Source organism: Orbicella franksi, chromosome 4 (assembly GCF_964199315.1).
Source record: "Orbicella franksi chromosome 4, jaOrbFran1.1, whole genome shotgun sequence".
Lineage (NCBI taxonomy): Eukaryota > Metazoa > Cnidaria > Anthozoa > Scleractinia > Merulinidae > Orbicella > Orbicella franksi.
In genome coordinates, this window is record NC_138148.1 from 16254801 (window position 1) to 16274800 (window position 20000).

At 38.5% G+C, this 20000-nt stretch overlaps 2 protein-coding genes, 1 long non-coding RNA gene and 1 pseudogene across 5 annotated transcripts in view; 1 reads left to right on the top strand and 3 right to left on the bottom strand.

Moving 5' to 3' along the window:
- The window catches only part of LOC145484890 (uncharacterized), a 14052-nt gene extending 10949 nt beyond the window's left edge, over positions 1–3103 (bottom strand). Inside the window, exon 1 of the mRNA XM_081463518.1 lies at positions 2285–3103. Coding sequence (XP_081319644.1) covers positions 2285–2693 — 409 coding nt within the window. The 5' untranslated portion in view covers positions 2694–3103. The remainder of the gene's footprint in view (positions 1–2284) is intronic.
- Positions 1–20000, top strand: part of LOC145484866 (uncharacterized) — a 118272-nt gene that overhangs the window by 2413 nt on the left and 95859 nt on the right. The window contains exon 1 of the long non-coding RNA XR_014049081.1: positions 1–1343. This exon is cut by the window's left edge and continues 2413 nt beyond it. This is a non-coding gene — a long non-coding RNA (uncharacterized LOC145484866). The remainder of the gene's footprint in view (positions 1344–20000) is intronic.
- On the bottom strand, positions 11152–17119 carry LOC145484870 (uncharacterized; annotated as a pseudogene). Its single transcript, XR_014049086.1, has 4 exons — positions 16958–17119; positions 14078–14164; positions 13523–13824; positions 11152–12428 (listed from the first exon to the last, which is right to left on the bottom strand). The product of XR_014049086.1 is annotated as an uncharacterized LOC145484870 (transcript).
- The window catches only part of LOC145484802 (uncharacterized), a 180862-nt gene continuing 173283 nt past the window's right edge, over positions 12422–20000 (bottom strand). Inside the window, exon 4 of one of the 2 annotated variants that reach the window (XR_014049072.1) lies at positions 12422–12670. The gene's annotated coding sequence lies outside the window, so the exon portion shown is untranslated. Of the gene's footprint in view, positions 13436–20000 lie in introns of both variants that reach the window. The other variant, XR_014049071.1, reaches the window with a different exon arrangement.

Genomic DNA, 20000 nt, shown 5'->3' on the forward strand with positions numbered 1-20000 from the left:
TGAAAAGATGAAGGTGAACGGCCGACCTCGATCGTTTGGTACTGCCCGGTTTTCTCTGACAATGACAATTAAGAGTATAATTTTGTGGTTCGGCTTGTTCTCTTTATATTTTAATGTTTTCTTGTTATTATTTTGTTTTTTTTTTTGGTAATGCGTATGTCATCCCTTTGTTTGGCCGATGTTCGAGATTTTTTGGATCCCACTTTGGATACTAGTCCATTAAAGATATCATCTCATTTGCAGTGAATTTTCACTATCATGATCACTGCCTGTCTTGAATTGTTCTCTCTAACAGAAATTTACTACTCTTGGATCGGATGTTATTGTTCAGTCATCTATGGCTGATTATTTTGATCTCCCACTTCTTTATTCTTGTTTTCCTTTGAATGTTGGTAGTAGTGGGAGACTATACATAAGCTTAAATCAATAAATAATAAGTGTTTCATGTGTATAATTTCGCATAATTTTCAACCCACCTGGAGCAGAGTGAGCCAATGTGTTTGAAGCAAATGCGGAATTACCAACTGGGCTTGGAATTAACTTTGCTATCATGATTTCCCAAAGAACTAAATTTATCCAGTTACACTGTAGTGATCAAACAGGAAAAGCTACAGCATCCTGCTGTTTAGGATATCAAATTTAGAATGGGATAGACTAAAACAGAATACATAATGACATAATGCAAGTGACTACTTAGAAAGTTGCATGGAGCTACTGAAAGTGTTCAATATAGTGCATCTGCTTTTATTTTAAAATGTTGTTACAATTTAGTTATCTCAGTCAAAACATCTAAGTATAGATGATCTAAGATACAGCTACATGCTAGATTATTCTGAATTCAGTTGGTCACAGTAATTACGAGTCGACACGAGGAAGTGCTATGGAGACTGTTTTTGGCAAAATATTTAATAGCCAATGTAGGAAATGTTAATATCAGTACATGATCACTGTGTTGTTGACCACAGGACTTGCAGTAAATGATAAATTTTAAACTGACAGATATTTCAAATGACCTACATAGCACTGTTCTGGGTAAAGAGATCCGTTTAGTTTACACAAGTTACATTGAACCTTAAACTCCAGCAGAGGTGTGATATGAGGACATGTAATGAAGGCATGTCAGGACCATGAGCTATTCATTCATTGCTAATTCACCGTGCCTATCATTCACAATCTTCCAGTTTTATTTGATAATTTATAAGTGAACTTAGTGTTGGCCGCTGTTTCCAGAATATGGTTTTTGTGCTATTTTGCTGCTTTTTTGTTGTGCTTGTCAGTACTTTGCTAATATTCAGTTTAAAAGCATACTTTGGAATTGAATTATTATTTGCAAGTAAACGTAAGTCATTTTTTTTTTTACGTCTCCCATCTGCAATTTTAGTTACAACCACTTGAAATAGCATGAGGTATATTATTTGTCCAAAGCATTCATTTCATGTAACTCAACCAAGCTAAGCCTTCTTTCCATTGAGCCCGATTTCCCTTTTACATAGCCTCACAGGTATACTGAGAACCAAGGAATGGACACTTGGAGCAAATACATGTTACATCCAACACCTAAGCACTAGGTGAAGAGAAATCTCAAACTCTCACCAGTGAACATTGATATTGCCAGTGGCAATGTCTGAGGCAAAGTCATTTGTAGACCTTTTACTTTAAACACATTCAGAGAAGTTGAGCAAGACCAGGGCACTGTCCCGAATGATCCCACAATATCACTATTGAAGATTTTCAGGTAGTTTTAGTCAGGGAATAAGTATCTTGGGCCGAGCTTGCTAAGGACCGTACTCAGAGAATATCGACCCCTAGTCTTTTTTTTTTTTATCTTCGGGGCGATATTCTCTCAGTACAGCCCTGGTGCTTGGCCAATAAGATATATTTATTACATGTATATGGCTAGCTCCGTGAGCAGGCAAGATGAAGCAAATCCTGTGTTGTGATCGGCTACTCGAGCGGGCAAGATGGTGATATCTTACCCGCTGTGTCCCGCTGTGTTCTTTTTCCGTATAATAAATCCTTTATTGACCAACCTCGTTCGGTCGAGATGGCTGAACTCCGTAACGGTCCATAACTTGAACACGCAAAAAAAACAAAAACAACAACAACAACAACAACAACAACAAAAAAAAAAACAAGAAAAAGAACTTGGCCAATATCCAGCTATCCTGACTGAAGGAGGTTGGCCAATAACCCATATATACTCACGCCATTAGCGGATCATTTCTTGTGCATACTCTAACTGATAGAACTTGTCTACTTCGTAAATACGCATAATGATGCTTACCCTTCATCGCTGATATAGCTACAAACAAAGCAGCAGCTGCAGTCAGAAGAGCGACAACAACAACTGCGGACAGAAAGAACAGCATTCGCCGCAAAACGACCATATCACGTTGATACGCGTTCTCAAGATCTGCTGATGCTTGTCTTTTCTTCACACCTTCTCGGCTGCACGTCTCATAGCTCGTTTGTTCCCCTGCAGGAGTTGAGTTCTCAGCGAAGACGTCATCATAGATTGTTGGCTCAATTTCTGTTTTAACTGAGTCCAGCTCCAAGTTCTGGTTTTCGTGTGCCTCATTCATCGCTTGGAGATCGAGCGCTGTGACTTCCCCTTGCGAAAAGGAATCAAAGCTATATCGAAAGTAAATGTATCCCCAAGACTGTCGCGTGACTTTATGCTGGTTTATTTTCATGTCGAGGCGTGTTTAACAAACACACAAATATCTGTCATCCGTGACGTGGCAAATGTTTTCAATCAGATGAACTGTTCTTTCTTTTTCAGTGTGACCTGCAATCAGCTAATGATACATCTTGAGGAGACTTGTGTGACAGATTCCTTCCTTCTCGGCGAGGACGACGTCTTCAAACAGACCTGACCTTCAGAAACCGTGTGAATTTCCTGTATTGTGGTTGATTATTTAAATTGAACTCAAAAGTGCAATTCACAAATACATGTGGCTATACAATAACAGACTGAAACAAGCTTCTAAGAATATCGAATTCAAAAGGAAAAAAGGATTCTTTTACTCAGATTTTATTTCTTTAACTTAGGGATTACTGCATGGTGTAGTATTTCAGTCAAAACTGGAAAGCTAGTAGCGATTAATCCATGTATAGTACAATACTAAACTTAAAATTTATTGAATGTCGCAATTTAGCAGTGTATCCCCTTTTCTTAGTTGTTTTGGTTCGCATTTCATCGTTCTAAATATTAAACGTTGCAACACTGCGTTATTATCAAAATACAACTATACACTTAGGTATATAGAACCAGGGGAGGCAAAGGTGCATCAAAAACCATCATGGGTCTCGCAAAATTTTCGCCGAATCTAACGGGTCTCGCAGTCTCATTTTCTTTTTAAACTGTAATGTGCATCTTGCAGTCTCGATTTTTTTCACAAAGCTGGCTCGCAGTTTTTTAAAAAACAGTCTCGGTCTCGCATTTGAAGAAGTCAAAATGTCTCGGCCTCGCAAAGAAAAACGCATGTCTTCCCTTCTCAGTTCTTTCCCGGCGAACAGCGGCGAAGTTCTAGTTTCCTGGATACAGGCCGAATCTCCCTGATAATCGAGCCTATCGAACACACAGCCGGTGATAAAGTAAATGTAAACACAGAGGGATGCCTATTCCGTTTCAAACGAAATTCCAGTTCATTTCCGACCTGTACACATTTGGACAAACAAGCATCCTTGGGGACCGCCGTAGTCACAATATGCAGAAATTTCCCCTCCAGCAACATAAAATCCTCCTGGCACGAAGGACGTCTAAATCAACTCAACAATTAAACACATTTTTTCGTGTTTCTATCGAGTTTTGATATTGTAAAACGAGCGGAAGTTTGGGAGAACAAGAAATGCTATACGCGAAATTCACCTGTTTCACGGCCTTTACGAGTTCTCCCAAGCTTTCACGAATGCTTATATAACTTGATAGAGCACACGGATAAATATGTTGTGAGGAGGAAATGTTTCGTAATTTAGATTTCTTACAGTTGAAACTGAAGAGCCTACGGCTATCATATGGTAGGTGAGGTAAAGTCTGGAGTCGAGCCAAGTAGGCCATGACGCCGGAGCTTATCCCGGTTTCAGTAGCATAAAGCGACTAGGAGTTTCTCTACTCCCCCTGGATGGGATGCTAGTCCATCGCAGGGTTACACCCAGCATTAAGCTATACACATGGGTGGAGAGAGGCACTGTGAAAGTAACATGTCTCGCCAAAGAACAGAACGCAATGTCCCTGGCCAGATCCGGAGCCGAGCCCACTATAACCGTGAGGCCAGCGCTCCTCCCACACATATTTATGGTACTGTTTACTTATCTTAACTTAAGATACTTAAGTATATAGCCTGAATAGGTTTTGTTTATTTTCGCGGCATTTCTCTGCGGACTTAGAGAACTTATGAGAAACGTGCACAGTCGTGGAAAAAGGGGGAATAGGTACCAGTCTTCAAACGTGATGAACCCCTACTAAAAGAGGATTATAGACCTACTACTGTCCTCCCGGCAATAGATATGGTCTTTGAGCAGATTTTAGCTAAGCAACTTGTGGGGATATTCGATCACAGTTTAGGACAAGCCCTGTCGGCCTAATGACTCACACCTGCGAGACTACCCTTATTGATCTAATTGAGCGCTGGAGATTTGCTAGGGACAATAAACAGCTGGGAGGAATATACTCAACGAATACGTCAAAGGCCTTCGACTCCATGCATCCAGCTCTGTTGCTGAGTAAACTAAGAGCATATCGTTTTGAAGAGAATTTCATCAACTTGTTGCGCTCCTATTTATGTGATCGCTCCAACAGAGTGAAGTTGGCATTTCAAATAAGCTCTTGGAAACGAGTTAACCGAGATTGCCCCCAGGGATCAGCGTTGGGACCGTTATTGTGGAATATTTTACAAAATGACTTAGTCTGTGAAATTGAACAGAGTCTAAGCATGTACGCTGTTGACCATCAGCTTTTCGAAATTAGCGATAACTTTAGGACGATTAATGACAACCTTACATGTACCAGCGCAACAAAAGCCTCTTTATGGTACGAGTCGAATTAACTTAAGGGGAAGCTCTCCAAATACCATACCATGTTAATCAACAATATGCAGAGGGACAGGAGAGAGGTGATTAACGTAAATGTACAAGGAACTGACATTGAATCTCTGAACAGTATTAAAGTAAGTTATTAGGTGTCACTATTGACAACAAGCTTAATTTCAATGAGCACATAAATATCACGTGCAAGAAAGGGAACCCGAGGATAGGTGTATTAATGAGACTCAAGAACTTAGTGCCCACCGTTGCGAAACTACACCTTTTTAAGGCTGCATTTCTTCCGTACCTCACCTATTGCCATCTTACCTGGCATTTCTGCCGAGCAAGTGATAAGAGAAAACTCGAACGCACCTAGGAAAGGGGTTTGCGTGCAGTCTTCAGACATAGTAAATCTACATATGAGCAACTACTGAAGAAGGCTAATTTAAAAACTCTTTCTGAAAGAAGGCTACAGGATACAGCTTGTATGATGTTCAAAGTGAGGCATGATCTGTGCCCCCCAGCCCCCTCCTCCCTAGCGTCAAAAATTTGTTCTCATTGAAAAGTCCTACTTACAACCTTAGAGGCGCAGATTTCCACATTCCCAGATTTAACACTGTCACCTATGGGAAACACTCCCTAAGATATATCGGACCTATGCTGTGGAATCGACTCTCAACTAACTTAAAAAACCTACCTTCTCTGCAATCTTTCAACAGACAGATCTGTTTCACTAAATTTTCGTCCAAGAGAGAATACGAATGCGAGAACTGTGTCTTATGTAGTACATGATCACCAAGCTTGTTTCGTGAACGTTACTTGCGAATAACTTATTTATTTTTTTTATTTTTTTTTTTTATTTTGGAATTATTGTAAATGAGGTAGTTAAGTTTTAGCTTTTTTAAATAGTCAAATTTTAGATGTTTAAATTTTAATAACTTAAATTATTTTATTTATTTTACGTGTCCCCTATTAGTAGAGGTTTTTCTTTTTTACCCTCAGCTAGACTTCCTTGACACGTAAATAAAGTTTTTCATTCTTTCATTCATTTCTTTCGTTCACACTGAAGCAGTACAGGAAATTGAGGAATATCAACCCCACGAGGAACTATGCTGTCTTCAAGAGCGAGGCGAAGCAACGGGCATTCATGGGAGATAAGATATTATTAAAAACTAGATCATTGGAGAGTTTTCATTGCCTTAGCCATCATGCAAATATGATAAGCGCACGCGTAATGTTGTTGTTGTTGTTGTTTTTCTTTTTTCACTTTATTTCAGTTTTCTATATTTCGGAGGCGTTTTCAATGAAAAAATTATTCCACTCGCGCTTGTTGGATACGAGATGATTATCGCCAACTCGGCGCTACGCGCACGCGCCTTGCTGGCTATCTATTTAGTAAATAAACCCCTTCAGGCGGCTGGTATGTCGGCTGATAATACCCGAAGCTTGGAGGGCAAATGTGAAATTTTGAGGACAATGTCTCAGGCAAGGGCATTATCAGCCGAAATACCAGCTAGCCAGAAAGGGGTTTATTTATTTTATAACCCTCCCATTAATTTTTAAATCGCGCGTAAACTGGTCGTAAAAGCCACTGTTGATGTGATGGTGAATGCGCACGATTGACCAGTCCGCAATATCCCGATAAATTAGGACGGTCATGACGTCATGAAGCTATTGTTAGCAGGGAAAGTGGCGGACCTTTTACGCGGACAAAGAAAATATGTTGTTTCCAGTCTCGCATAGAGTCTGGCCAGCATTATCCAGGACTTTTTGCGACCAAACGTTGAGAAGGAGAATAAGCGGTCATTTTTAGTAGTGGGAGAACGTTGACTGTCTTCTAATCATTGAGTTTTTTTGGTATCAAGCGACGATGTTGACGCGATTTTGTGGCCAAATATTAAGGTTAGTAAAGAGTAAGCGTAATATTCTAGTATTCACGCATTTTTCATTGAGCTGTGTATATTTTTTACTGGTTCTAGTGTTGTTAAAGTTTCATCATGCCAAATTACAGGGTTGTAAACAACGCCGATATTTTGTAAACTCTCTTTGAATTTGAGGCGTTAGAAGTGTACCTGAACTGCTGTTGTTGTAAGGCTTGAGTAATGCATCGTTCCTTCATTTTTATGACAGTTGTTTTCAATTTTTCTCTCTTAAGTGAATGGAAGGGCATATTCGACTGCTCGAGGCACTTTGCCGAATTTTTTGGGAAAAAACAAAGGGAAAAGAGAGGAAAGAAGACGTTGCTAAGTATGCGGACGAAATTAAACAAATTTGGGAGGTCTCTGTTTTGGTGGTGATTCACCGAATGTGCACCCCAGTTTTATCATTGGACAGCCAGCAGCCTGTTGAAAACCACCTACAGCACAGAAGTGGCAGCGAAACAGACAGGCCAGGGGTAGTGCAGTCCCTGTAAATGGACGCTATCAGTATCCCAAGGAATGGCCCAAAGGGTAGAGAGATTGTTTGTGCTCATTTACCAGACGTTGAGGGCCATGTAAACATGTAAGTTAAGGTTTGTAGGGGGCATTGCATTCTTTTTTTTTTTGGCATTTTTTAAAAACTATACACACTGCAACTGTGCCTAGTAGATGATGATTCTTTTCACCTCCCCATGAAGCTTGAATGTACCAGAAAGTAACGCTTTTGCAAAATAATTTTTATGAACGCAAAGACTGAAAAGGTACAAGAGTTTGGAATGTAGTCTCAAGTGTTGAACATTACTAATTGTGAAACTGATGCAAAACATTAATTGGTTGTGAACAGGAAACATATCAGTTTGGTTAGGAATATGTAATAAAAAATAGAAAACATAAGAGTTATCAGACCACTTGAGGGCAATCTCTTATTTAGTGAGACTAATGTGGTAACTACATTCAAAATAAATTGATATGTTAAATCGAAAAAAACATTTCTAATAATACTGACATCTATAAACAATGTAATAATCTTCTAAGTGCTTGTGATTTGTTTCAGGTCCTGCATTCTGCAAAGAGGCAAATTCAAGGTTGAGAGTACCTAAAGAGTGAATAAAATAAAATTGATTTCACTTTCAAGACTAAATTTGCTTTGTATACTTTAAATAAATATATAATAAAACCTTGGGACATTTGGATGGTTGTGAAAGCTCCCTTGTCAACCTGTCCAGGGATTATATTTTGATATTTTTGGGTAAATAACTTGTGAAAGTCAGCAATTATATGTAAGTTTTCATAATTTAAATGTGGAAATCAGACATGATATCTTCTAGCACAGCAACAAGTATATACAAGAAATATTTAAAATAAATACCAAAATGGAGAAATTTCAGATTTACAAAGTAAAAGCATTTTTGACTATCCATGCATCTGACAACACTAAAATTCTGGATACATTTTTGTAGTTTAGTTTATTTTGTATAACAGAACAAGAATTTCTCACTCGTATGCGTTATTGAAAATTCTGTTTTAATAATGATTTCATTTCCTCGATTTAGCGAAAAAAACGTATAACATTTTGGACATTTTACAATTTATCTTTGCTGGCATATAAGAACACGCGCGTGCAGTCAATTTCGGCCCGATAATTCCTAGATAAGAGGAAAGCCTCAATTCTCATATCGATCATTTCTGTGATTAGAAAAATGTAGAATAAAGATGCTTACCGATTGTACGGTCTCTTTCCAAAGAATGATAACTGCAGCTCCTCAAACTTAGCCCGCATTGCGTTCCGAAGCGCTTCCTTCAGTCCGAGGATAATCATTATCTGGGCAGAATTGTCTGTGACATGGAAGGCGAACACAAACTTTCCTTTTATTTTATCATTTGGACAGTATTAACTCAATTCGAGATAAATATATACCTCCTGAAGGCCCGCATTCATGGCATTGGAAAGTATTCGCGACTCTCTTTGTCCGCCATTTTGAATCTTTTGGTTTGTTGTGAAACACAACACTCCAACCAAAACAAGCATTCTCATTGGTTGAAACGTGAGTTTCGTGACATCACAGATGTCCTAATATATCGGGATATTCCGGACTGTTGACGATAGCAAGTATATTTAATTGGTTTCATTCACATTATTTCTCTTGTGATTGGACCAAAACCTTAATAAACTATCATGTGAATAAACCCTCGCAACGCCCCTTAGATCAAACCTCGAAAACTCAACGTCTTTTGGCTTATACTCGTTCGTTCGTATTTTAATGCACTTTCCGGAAGAGCATTTGCGACCAACTTTTTAATGTCAATATCACCAGACTTTACGAGACGAGTTGTTTTTTCCCTGTACGTAAAATAATAAAGATTAAAAGTCGAAACTTCTTTCACGCTGGCTTTGTTTCTTTTCGACGGAAGTGATAGCTAGTAATCGGAGGACAAATATCGACGCAGGTGGGGGTTATTGCGCGATAACTGTCCGGTGATTTACACCACGTGACGTAAAGTAGCCAATAAAATCGCGCGAAAATTAATGGGTGCATTATAATTAACAATTATTCCATGAAACCGCGTTGGATATGAAGTGATAAATAACCAACGAGCGCGTAGCGCGAGTTGGTTATGATCACTTCATATCCAACAAGGTCGAATGGAATAATTGTTTTAGTATATTCTTAATCGGGTTTTTGCCGCCGATTTTTATTTCAACAATTTTACAGAGCGGAAAATTTTTAAACTTGGCGCACTGTTTTCCATATAAGGTAAAACTCCGACTAATGGCTCATAGTCGGAGTTTTTGAGCCAATCAGAGAGCTAGAAATGCAATAGTCGGAGCTGAGAATATACTAACATCTCATATCCAACGCGCGCTCGTGGAATAATTGTATCTTGCTTCTCAAGCCAAAATACTACGACCCAACCCTCCCACGCGCCCGAGATTTTGTGAAACTCAAGAAGAGTTGCATAGTTTATAAAAAGGGATTAGTGAGGGAAATCGTAAGAGGGAAGGCTTGAATGACAGCGAACCATTCCCTAGATGAGCGCAGATGACTTAAATAATGAAAGATGAGGCTATTGGCTACAAACATTAGACTGGATAACTTGTAAAATTCGTTCGTTCAAGGCACGATGATTAAAGTTGATCTATTGACTTCCCTTTTCCTAGAAGTTAGTGACAGTCATTTAGCGTTTATGTTGTCTACAGGGTTTTCAATTAATTATAAACTATCACAATTCTTCTTTTTTCAAACAGCTGGGCTGGCCAGTCTATCATAAACTAATTTCAAAGGTTCTTATTGACAAATATGTTACAATATGAAAATTAACAAAAAGTGAATAAAATAGAATAGTGGGAAGGAATAGAGAACAGTCGACATTGTATGTAGATTTGTGTGGGGAAAAGTGAGTGAAAACGTTAATGAATGGGCGTGGTTCAAAGGGGGATAAACGTCGAGATCGTAAACCCTTTAAGGGGGCTCATATCTGCGCTATTTAGAGATACTAAAAAAGTATAAAATCCGGTAGAGATATGAGTACTCCAGTCAAGGGCACAAGACAATAAGGCTCGAGACATCCAAGAGTATTAGACTTGTTACCATGGAAAATTGCGTTGAGGTATCGTAATTTGAGATTATAATGTTTTTCAGACCGGGCCTGATCACAAGATCATACCACTATTAACAACAACTAGCTTTATTTGCATGACCATAAGCATATACAGAATAGAAAATATTTTCACCAGCGCGACGAAAATCTTCAGACATGAGAAAGATTTGTTTAACAATAAAGCCATTGCCCTTATACTTTGAAGATATAAGGAGTAATTGATTATTTTCTGATTGATAACTGTAATAAGAGAAAACCTACCAAGTTCAGCTGTTTATACTACATTGATTACTTCCACAATGAAACGTGCATTACGTACTTAAATTATAAACATCTATTGCCTATATTATACTATAATACAACCTAAAGAAAAGGCATAATTTTTATCACTTAGGAATGAGTACTGCCTTAAAGGTTATTTTCCCTGAAACTATGTGCATAAAATAAAAATTTAATTTGCTTAAGTGAAAAGGATATCCGAAACCAAAGTATGAAGGATACAATATATGATACTGTACTCCTTACTGGTCCGAATGAATTTATATTAAAAAATGCATTTTTAAGTATATTTATAAACTATTCATATATATTATTACATAATATTAAAGGATCACTCTGTGTGACTAGATATTTGAGTATATTACGTATGACCACGTTCAAGGAAATCAATAAAATATAAATTATATTGTGAATCAGTTGGGGGAGAATCACACGGTTTTGTTTGTCAATGTGATAAAAATAATTGTAAAATCTAAAGTCTTTATTCCCCTTTGTTTGATACTTAAACCTTAAATATTTTTTTTCTCTTCTGCTAGACAATAACTGTGGTGAACCTCAATTGAAACTCAAGTTATGTCCAGTGGCGTATTGTCTCATTGCCGAGAATCTAAAGGGAAACCTTCTCGGCGTCGAATAATTTAGCCAGGCCTTACATTGTACATCGTGATAATCGCCTTTTGTCTTGTATGGATTTCTGCAATTTACTCTGTTAAACGATGAGTACACTCCATTTGAATAATCGAAGTATTCAGTGTTCAATCAGTTCAAAGTCTATAGAGGTGAATGGTGTTAAAGCCTGAAAAACTTCAAAGTCAAACAAAGATACCAAGATTTCAAAGACCGTGTACAATCTTTTGCTTTTGTGCTCAGACATTAAGCGCGAACTAAGTAACTGAAACGTTGCTATTTGTCAGCTCCGGTCACAAAAACTATTGCGTTTTACACAGAGTCAAGAGAAACAGAACATACAACAGAGAACTTAGTCGGGCTTCACAGCCATTACCCTCTATTGACTAAGTTCTGGTGAAAGAGAGAATCGCAGTCGTCCTAATATTTGTTAGCCTAAATATTTGTACGCTCAATTCTAAAAGGTAGAGACTAACTCATTAACATTGTACTAACCATTTAAACTCTTCTCCTAAGCGATTAACTCGAAGAAACTCGACATATTCATGGTCATACATGGATTGCATTCAACACTAGCGGTATCGAAAAGGTAAGCCATGCTCATGGAAATCTCAGTGGACTGTATTTTGTCTGTTAAATAACTCTATGCTATGCGCAGATAACGATCAATGCTTAAGAATTTGTTTAGACCAAATAGAACGTATGCACACACGTGTCCAGCAGCCATTCAAATTTATTGGAACCAAAGAAAGTATTTACATAAGAAAAGCCCGTACACCAGGTCAACAGTAGTCTTTAAGTTGTCAGCGGGCACACCCAGTAATACATGATGCATTCCACGCTTTGCGAGCCAATGCCATGGTGTCCATAACACTTACAGTAGTAATATAAATGACCGTTTTGGGGGTTTAATTCAGTTGAAAGCAAATACTGTTGAGCGAAGTCCGTTGAGCATGTCGCGCCCACTATGTTTTTGCCCTGTGAAGAAAAGAGAAATTTTCTTTCATACATTAAGTCAACGGAAAGGACACATCGCGGATCAACTTTATTTGCCTTCTTCAAATACGCTCACAAGCTAACACACACGCTTGGTTCTATTCCAATTGATGGACTGGACTGGTTTACAATAGGCCACGTTCGATATATTAGTATTCTAACGCGGCTCCAAGGTTTTCAAAACAAACTCCTTTATTTGTTGGTGTTTGGTGGTGTATCCACGTCTCTGAAAGGAATTGAGGGACAAAAGCAAAAAAAAAAAAAAAAAAAAAGGAAAAGTTGCAATTTTTTTTTTTTTTCTGAAAGCCATGCTAGAACATTGATAAATCGAACGGGGCCTATTCTGTCCATTACACGAGCCATAAAGGCACCCATTACCTAAGATGAAGCAGGCTGATAAATTCGATTTCAGTACGATTTCAGTACGTGGCCATTCAAAAGAAAGCTAGTTTTACTTTTTACTGTCTATTGTGCTATGGCTAACTAAGTGACGTTACACTTTTAGATCCCTGTATGACTCGGCATCCAGTGTATAACAAACCAAATAAAAGCTATTGAGCAGTACGTTTAGAATGCTTTATTGAAAGGCGTTAATTTTCTCCCTGCATAAAATACACATGTTTGACCATTTAAACAAAAGCTATTGAGAATAACGTTTATGTGGTACTTTTTACTGTGAAGCTCGACAAGGTGTTTTCGTGACATGCCAACGAAAGCCTTTAGAGTGTTGATAATTCACGTGAAAGCAATTTTACGAGGAATGGACCATATTCTTATTTTCGGTATTGGACTTGAACTAGCTTGCAATGGAGGCTAATGCGGGGGAATATCATTAAAAAGGGATAAATGCTATTTGCATTTGAAAAGACTCCTCGCATTGGCCTCAGTTGCAAGCTACATTGTAACTTCAGTCCAATAGCGAGAATACGAATATTGTCTATTCCAATTGATACCGTTGGTTTTTAATATGTTGACAAGGGGATTTTTACCTGGACATGTAAAAGAAAGTAGTGTTTTAACTAATTGTGACCCGATTCGTTTCGGAATCATCGTTTGACAGCATTGAGTATACTTACGCTGGTTTCTTCCACTGTTACACTAACTGAAGCTGCACGACTGTTGCTTATTACTTTTTGTTGGCTTCCTTTGTGTGTTTTGTTCTTGTATACACACTGAGAAAAGTCTCCTGTTCCTTGGGAACCCTGTGGTCCAGCTGGACCTTGAGCTTCCTGTGAGCCGTTAAACCCCTGGGACCCATGATGCCCTGGGGTCCCTGAGTTCCATTGAATCCTGCAGGTCCAGCAGGACCTATCGGTTCCTGAGAGCCGTTGAAACCGGGAAGACCGACTGGGCCCTGGAGCTTACTCACGTTGTCTACCTGCAAGAGAGATGGTTACAACATGTAATAGGCCTGTAGTCAATAATACCTCAGGGTTCAGTTGTTCTAGGTCAGGGTAGATAACGCTACTCAACGGAAAAATCGCTATTTAGCAGACAATTGTTGATGAAACAAAGTACGCTATCCGGCATTGGATGGTAAATCATATATTGGATATTGTTATCCACTCTTCGAACAACTGGGCCCAGCTGTTTGCATATACTGAAAGATGGTTACTTCAATTTGATTTTACCTTTATGGAAAGTGTCCTGTTAGTTTCCTCTAAAACTGCCCTCAGAGCGTTGTCTTCTTGATCGAGTCGGTGCGTTGAATTTTTAAGCTGTTTGAGAAAATAACAAATGGGAATTTTCAAATTGATACGAATATAAACTTACAAAAACCTTTGTCATATCCTACCGAGTCTAAACAGTTACATCATTTCTTTCCACAAGGCGGCTGTAAACAGGCTACCCACACCCGGTACTAAAATTATCATAGTCCTCTTCTTGCTGAAACCTGCTTGGTCAAACACCACCTGAGGCCGGCAAGATAGGGCGAAATGGACTGTTAAATGGCCTGTTAAATGGACTTAAATGCAGGGTCGTGGAATCCACAAATTAAATTTCATTAATGTTGGGCATTTGAGGCCTAACCCCTTTGTCAACTTTAGAAAAACGTAGTGCAGGGGTGTTTGGGAATTGTATGGAAAACTTACAAAATTTCTCAGACTAAAAAAAATATAAGGAAGTGACGCCTTCTGACTCATTGTTTATTCGTTTTGAATAGAGTATCATGTTAACACGGTTTGACGTATGACTGAATGTTTTTGGGTTGGTTTTATGAACGAAATTATAGAAAACTGAAAATGCTTTATACCCTTACTGGGGGCTCGAGTTAGATCAACTTTGGAGTTTTTCTAATATTACTCTCATTTTTTGCTCTTTGTTATCTTTCTCTCAGAAAGGATTCTATTCTGTACACCATCCGAAATTCACTTTTACTACCCTTTTTAACTAATGACTCTTCAGCTATCTCCTTTTCAGTTCAAAACTTAAGCAATAGAACCCTTTTTCCGTGTTTACATGGCCTCATCTAAACACGAGGAGGGTTCGGAGAATTCGAGACAGTTTAGGCTCGATTTCCGCCGCTTTCTCGAGGGAGGAGCGCGGGCTCTTTTCCCGAACAGCGGCTGGTAATCGAGCCTAGAGACACTTATGCAAACTCTGGACGTAGTCGAGGGTTTGCATAACTTTCGAGAATTCTCCCAACCCCCGAGTGTTTAGATGAGGTTATGTGAACAGGGAAAAAGTGTTCTATTGCTTTTATAAAATAATTCTCAAAAATACGCGCGAAGCTAAAACGTCACAACCGTGTTTACATACTCTCATCTAAACACACCTATCGTGCTATCGACCCATGAGAGCGCGCGTAGTAGCTCAGTTATTTTATAAAGTGTACCATGTCACTTTACCTCCTTTTTCGTGTTGGAGATGGTCAAAGACACCTCACTCTTTGTCATGTTTGCGCTTTGTTCTAAAGTGGTCAAACCATTAACAACCTGTTGAGACAGATATGGGAGACAGTCTTTGAAATCGACGGCTTTTTATCCAAGAAATAAAAAGCTGCAGAACAAAGAAATAAGTTAAATGTCTTGTAGCAAATAGTACTTTAAGGACATCGCGCCCAAAATGTTGCCATGAACAGATTTTTTAAAATCTTATCATGAAGTAAGGGAAAGATCGACTTTTGTCAAAAAGCCAAAAAAATGGGCGGTCACGGAGCTCATTTTCGAGTTAAGGCCTGTTGAATACCATTCAATTAAGAGGTTTTCGTTATTTTAAGACGATGTTGGTTTAAAACTATCCGCCATTAAAAAGCTGCATTAGTGATGACATTTGGAATAGGTAAATGTACTCAATTCAACACAAATAAGTATATCGCGTATATTGATTCCACCTACTGGAGAAGGGTAAGCCCGAAATGTTTAGTTTCCCAGCAACTGTTTGACACTTTTAAGAGCTTTTTGAGCCTCATATTTAATTTATTGCATAGTGTCACGCATCTTATGAGTTTTTTTGCTCATTCCTACTGACTATCAGGGACGGTGTCCACTTTTGATTGTGCGCACACGTTCTGCGCATCGCGCAAGGCATGGTATAACCGCCACGCACGCGCTAGGGTTGGCATTGACGTAATCAACTACGCTACCAAGCACGCCAAAAAAATGAAAGCAAAATTTTTCTGTGACGAAATCAAATTTAATGAACATGTACTAAAACCAGGAATACCAGAATGTCAGTGTATCGCTAACCACTAACTATTTGGGGCTTCCTGCTGAAAAATTACACTAATTAAAATTCAACTGCAAACATGTACCTGCAGATGGCGTGGTGCGCGCGCAAAGCAAGTGGGAGAGACACAAATGTTTCACCTACTGACAAGGTGACAGTTGAAAATGTAACGGGCCCAGTAAAAGTTTTCAAAAAAGATGAATAACTTTTACAAATGGGTGGTTATCCCTACATTTTATCCCATGGAATGGAAGTAACAAGCCTATTCGACATGTGATTAGTTTCTGGTTGTGCGAAAAAGTCATTTAGACTGTATCTTAGCTGAACCAGAGGAAGGCTGTCAGAAAGGCTAAAAGCGCTGTTGCAACAGTTTTGTTATTGAAAACATACCAGAGGTGGTTTTTATGTTACCATTTACCATGTAGTTTTAAGATCTTTACAACTCTGTTTGTAATTCGTCTTCAAACCAAAACCAAAGCAGTTACATGTTACCAATTTATTAGCAGGCTGCATTACTCAATTGACGAAATCAACCAGTTTAAGAAGAAAAATACGACGAGTGTTAGCAATATTTGAAAGATTTCGAAGCCAAGTCACAAATTAGTTACTGGTTGTTTTGTTCGTGATTGGATCGTTTGCTTACAAAAGCAGAACAATTGCCGAAGCTCTTGTGACTGTCTAGTCGAAATGAAAACCTTTGTCTGTTGTCCATATCTCAAAAAATGTGAAAAATGCATTTCTGAAACTTTCAATAAGCAGAAGTGGTTCGAACCTAACTTCTTTTTTGATATTAACAAAAGCAATCAAGCAAGGTAAAAATTGAATTACTAGTAATGATTTACATTTGTCTGAAATCTTTGAAAGGAAGACTTTGAGCTGTCGCCCGATTTCCTCGTTTCATTCAAGTTAGACCAGATAGTCTCCAGATCGATTTTAACCTGTCGACAGGAAAAGACACAAAGCGATTTGTTACGGTAAATTGGTTGAAACCAGGAGTAGATATTTTAGGTAGTTTCCTAATGTTTATCGTCTTTATGTGGTCACTTGCTTCTAACGTATTAGTGTTGCTGGCTGAGGGACGTATCGGCTACACAAGCCACAGCCATAACCATAGCCATAGTAAATATATAAGGGTGAATGTATGAACTCCTAGCCCAAGCCCGAGTCCCAGTCCTTTTTCTAGTCCTCGTCATGGTCACAGTCATAGTCAAAGTCATACCCTCACTGATAGTCATACAAATGCAGTTAAAGTTTTATATAGTCATGGTCATGGTCAAGGTTATGGTCATGGTCATAGCCAAACCAAAACAAACAAATAACAACAAGAAAAACAAATACGGAAAAAAGTTAGTTTTCTATTTTCTCCTGCATTGATAGTTGTTATTTTACCAAACCAATTCTCAAAATGTTCTTCATCAGTCTTACGTGTTTATTGTTTTGAAATTCAGGAAACACCCAAGTGCTCGAAAAGTACCATACACATGTACTGGTGGTACAAATAGACCGTCGTAATTTTAATATCACACCTTCTAGTAACGTGTTGGTAAAAAGTCTACATTTACTTAGATAGCTTGCAATTGGTATATAAATTTGACAAACGTCTCCTGAAGCCTACCACTGATTGCGAAAATTCCACGCTTGATATGTTTCTGAATATACTATCCGTTAAATTCTTTAAACTCTGCCGTACATGTCCAAAATCGTCGTTAACCTGAAAAGGGAAAAAACAAAAACAAATGAAATAACTCGATCGTCGTGAGGTCTTCCAGGTACCTCGGTCTATTGGAACGAGGGACGTAACAGAAAATTAACTCTAACGATACGTAGAAATAATCATATAGCAAGAAAAATATTCACATGGCGCGAAAACACATGAATGCACAGATATAAAATTATTCCTAAAAGCGAGCAGACTTTCGAGAGTAAATTAATTTCAACTATTTTAAAGCAATGTACAACACTATCCAATTGATAGTTAAGCAAGGTGAAAACTAACATTATACGCGATATTAAAGTACCTTGTTAGTTAAGTTATCTGTTCTTTCCGCTGTCGTATTCACTACTTTCCATACGTTACTGAAGTGATTGGAGCTGGAGTTCTTAAACCTATCGGCCTTTTCTCTAACCTTATCTAGTTCACGATGGGTGGACGCCAGGCGTACTGTAGGATTTTGGATTTTCTCCTCCTACAGTTATTGCAAGCGGGTTAGGTTAGTGGCATGATATACTGACTTCTGTACGGAGTTTTCACTACTTCTATAAAGTAGTAAAAATGATATTGGACCTCCAGATCCAAGCGGAGAAATACGTAATCAGCTAAACTAATTAACACTTTACACCGTTTACACCAGCAAATCGTACAGTACTTTTAAACTAAGCTAAAACAATCAGAAAAAAAAAATCAGCGGCAGAGCACTGGAAATTAGGATCAATTTTATACCAGGTACAAACAATAAAACACCCGTGGTTCTACAACTGGGAAGGGAGATACATGTAGCCCCTAGATATAAATGACTTCATTCGGACAAAACGGAGGTGTTTTCCAATATATTGCTGTAACGACAGAGGTCGAGTTACTTGTCAAGTTACGTATAAATGAAAACAGCTTCGGATTGGCAGCCAAGGAATAGCAAAGATTGACTACAGAGAGTGATGGTCTGTATTTTGTTACAAATTATTAACCTCAATGGTACGTGTTTGTCATAAGTTAACATGGCTCAACGAAGTTTACATGCTAAATTTAGGTCAAATTTAGGTTTGAAAAAGGTAAATCAAAAACCCCAGCACCGCAAAAAATTTCGTTTCACCGAACACCGCAGCGTGAAAAACACAAACATCGCACACCGTAGGGTTTGAGATCACCGCAGCACCGCAAGTTGATATTTTATTCACCGCATCACCACATTAAAAGAACATCAATACCGCAACCCCGCAAATCCCGATGTCCCCCTCATTAAATTGTACAGTCAAATTGTACCACTAAAATCTAGAACAAAATGTGTTGATTTTACTTGCAGACTATTAGACGAGTTTGCGGACCCGGATCTGCACGTAAGACCTCCGGTATCGACTATAGAGCAGAATAGTATTTATTTGTTGCTATTTAAACATAGCAACTCACAACACCACGACGTCAGCTCGAGGATGTGTTTCAAGTACTTGTCTGTGTGTTAACGAATGCTCCCCTGCACCCATGCAGAGTTGTTGTTGTTGTTGTTGTTGTTGTTTTTTCTTTGTTGCTTTTCTTTTTTTTTTGCGACGCAGCTCAGTGAATCATGAGGGTCACTTTTCGGTACCATTGGTTTACCTTCCAAAACCTGGTCAGTTAACGCTGCAGACTAATCATAAATGGAATCTCTTATGCAAATAGTAGGCTCTCAGGAGATTTATGGCGCAAAATCAGCGCACGATGTATAAATATCGTGTTGGTCGGTTACACTGCTTTTGACTCCCGCCAAGCCCTCTCGAAACGTCAAGAGGAAGGCTCAGCTTCACGTGACGCTAAGAACTAAAAACATTTATCAGAAAAATACCAAGGGGAACAAATGAATAGAATCTCCAAAGAGTTACGTTCCCTTTTATAGCTTTTCATCTAAAGAATCCTCCCTCAGTTGCTCCCTTCACACGTTTGGAAACAACGATGTTGTACATGTTTATTCAGCGTCTGCGTGCCTTCAGTGTATGAATTGTTTTTTTCCAACTGCAAGGGTCAACTTAACTTTATTATTTTTTTTTTCATAAACGGAAATAAGAATTGGTGTACCCTCTGCCATTGAAATCAATTTCAAGAGGATTGAAGTCACCAAAATTAAATTTTACTTGGGTATCTCAATTAAGTGATGGCAAGGACAGTCGTATTGGTCCAAAATAGTCCGTGAGCGAACG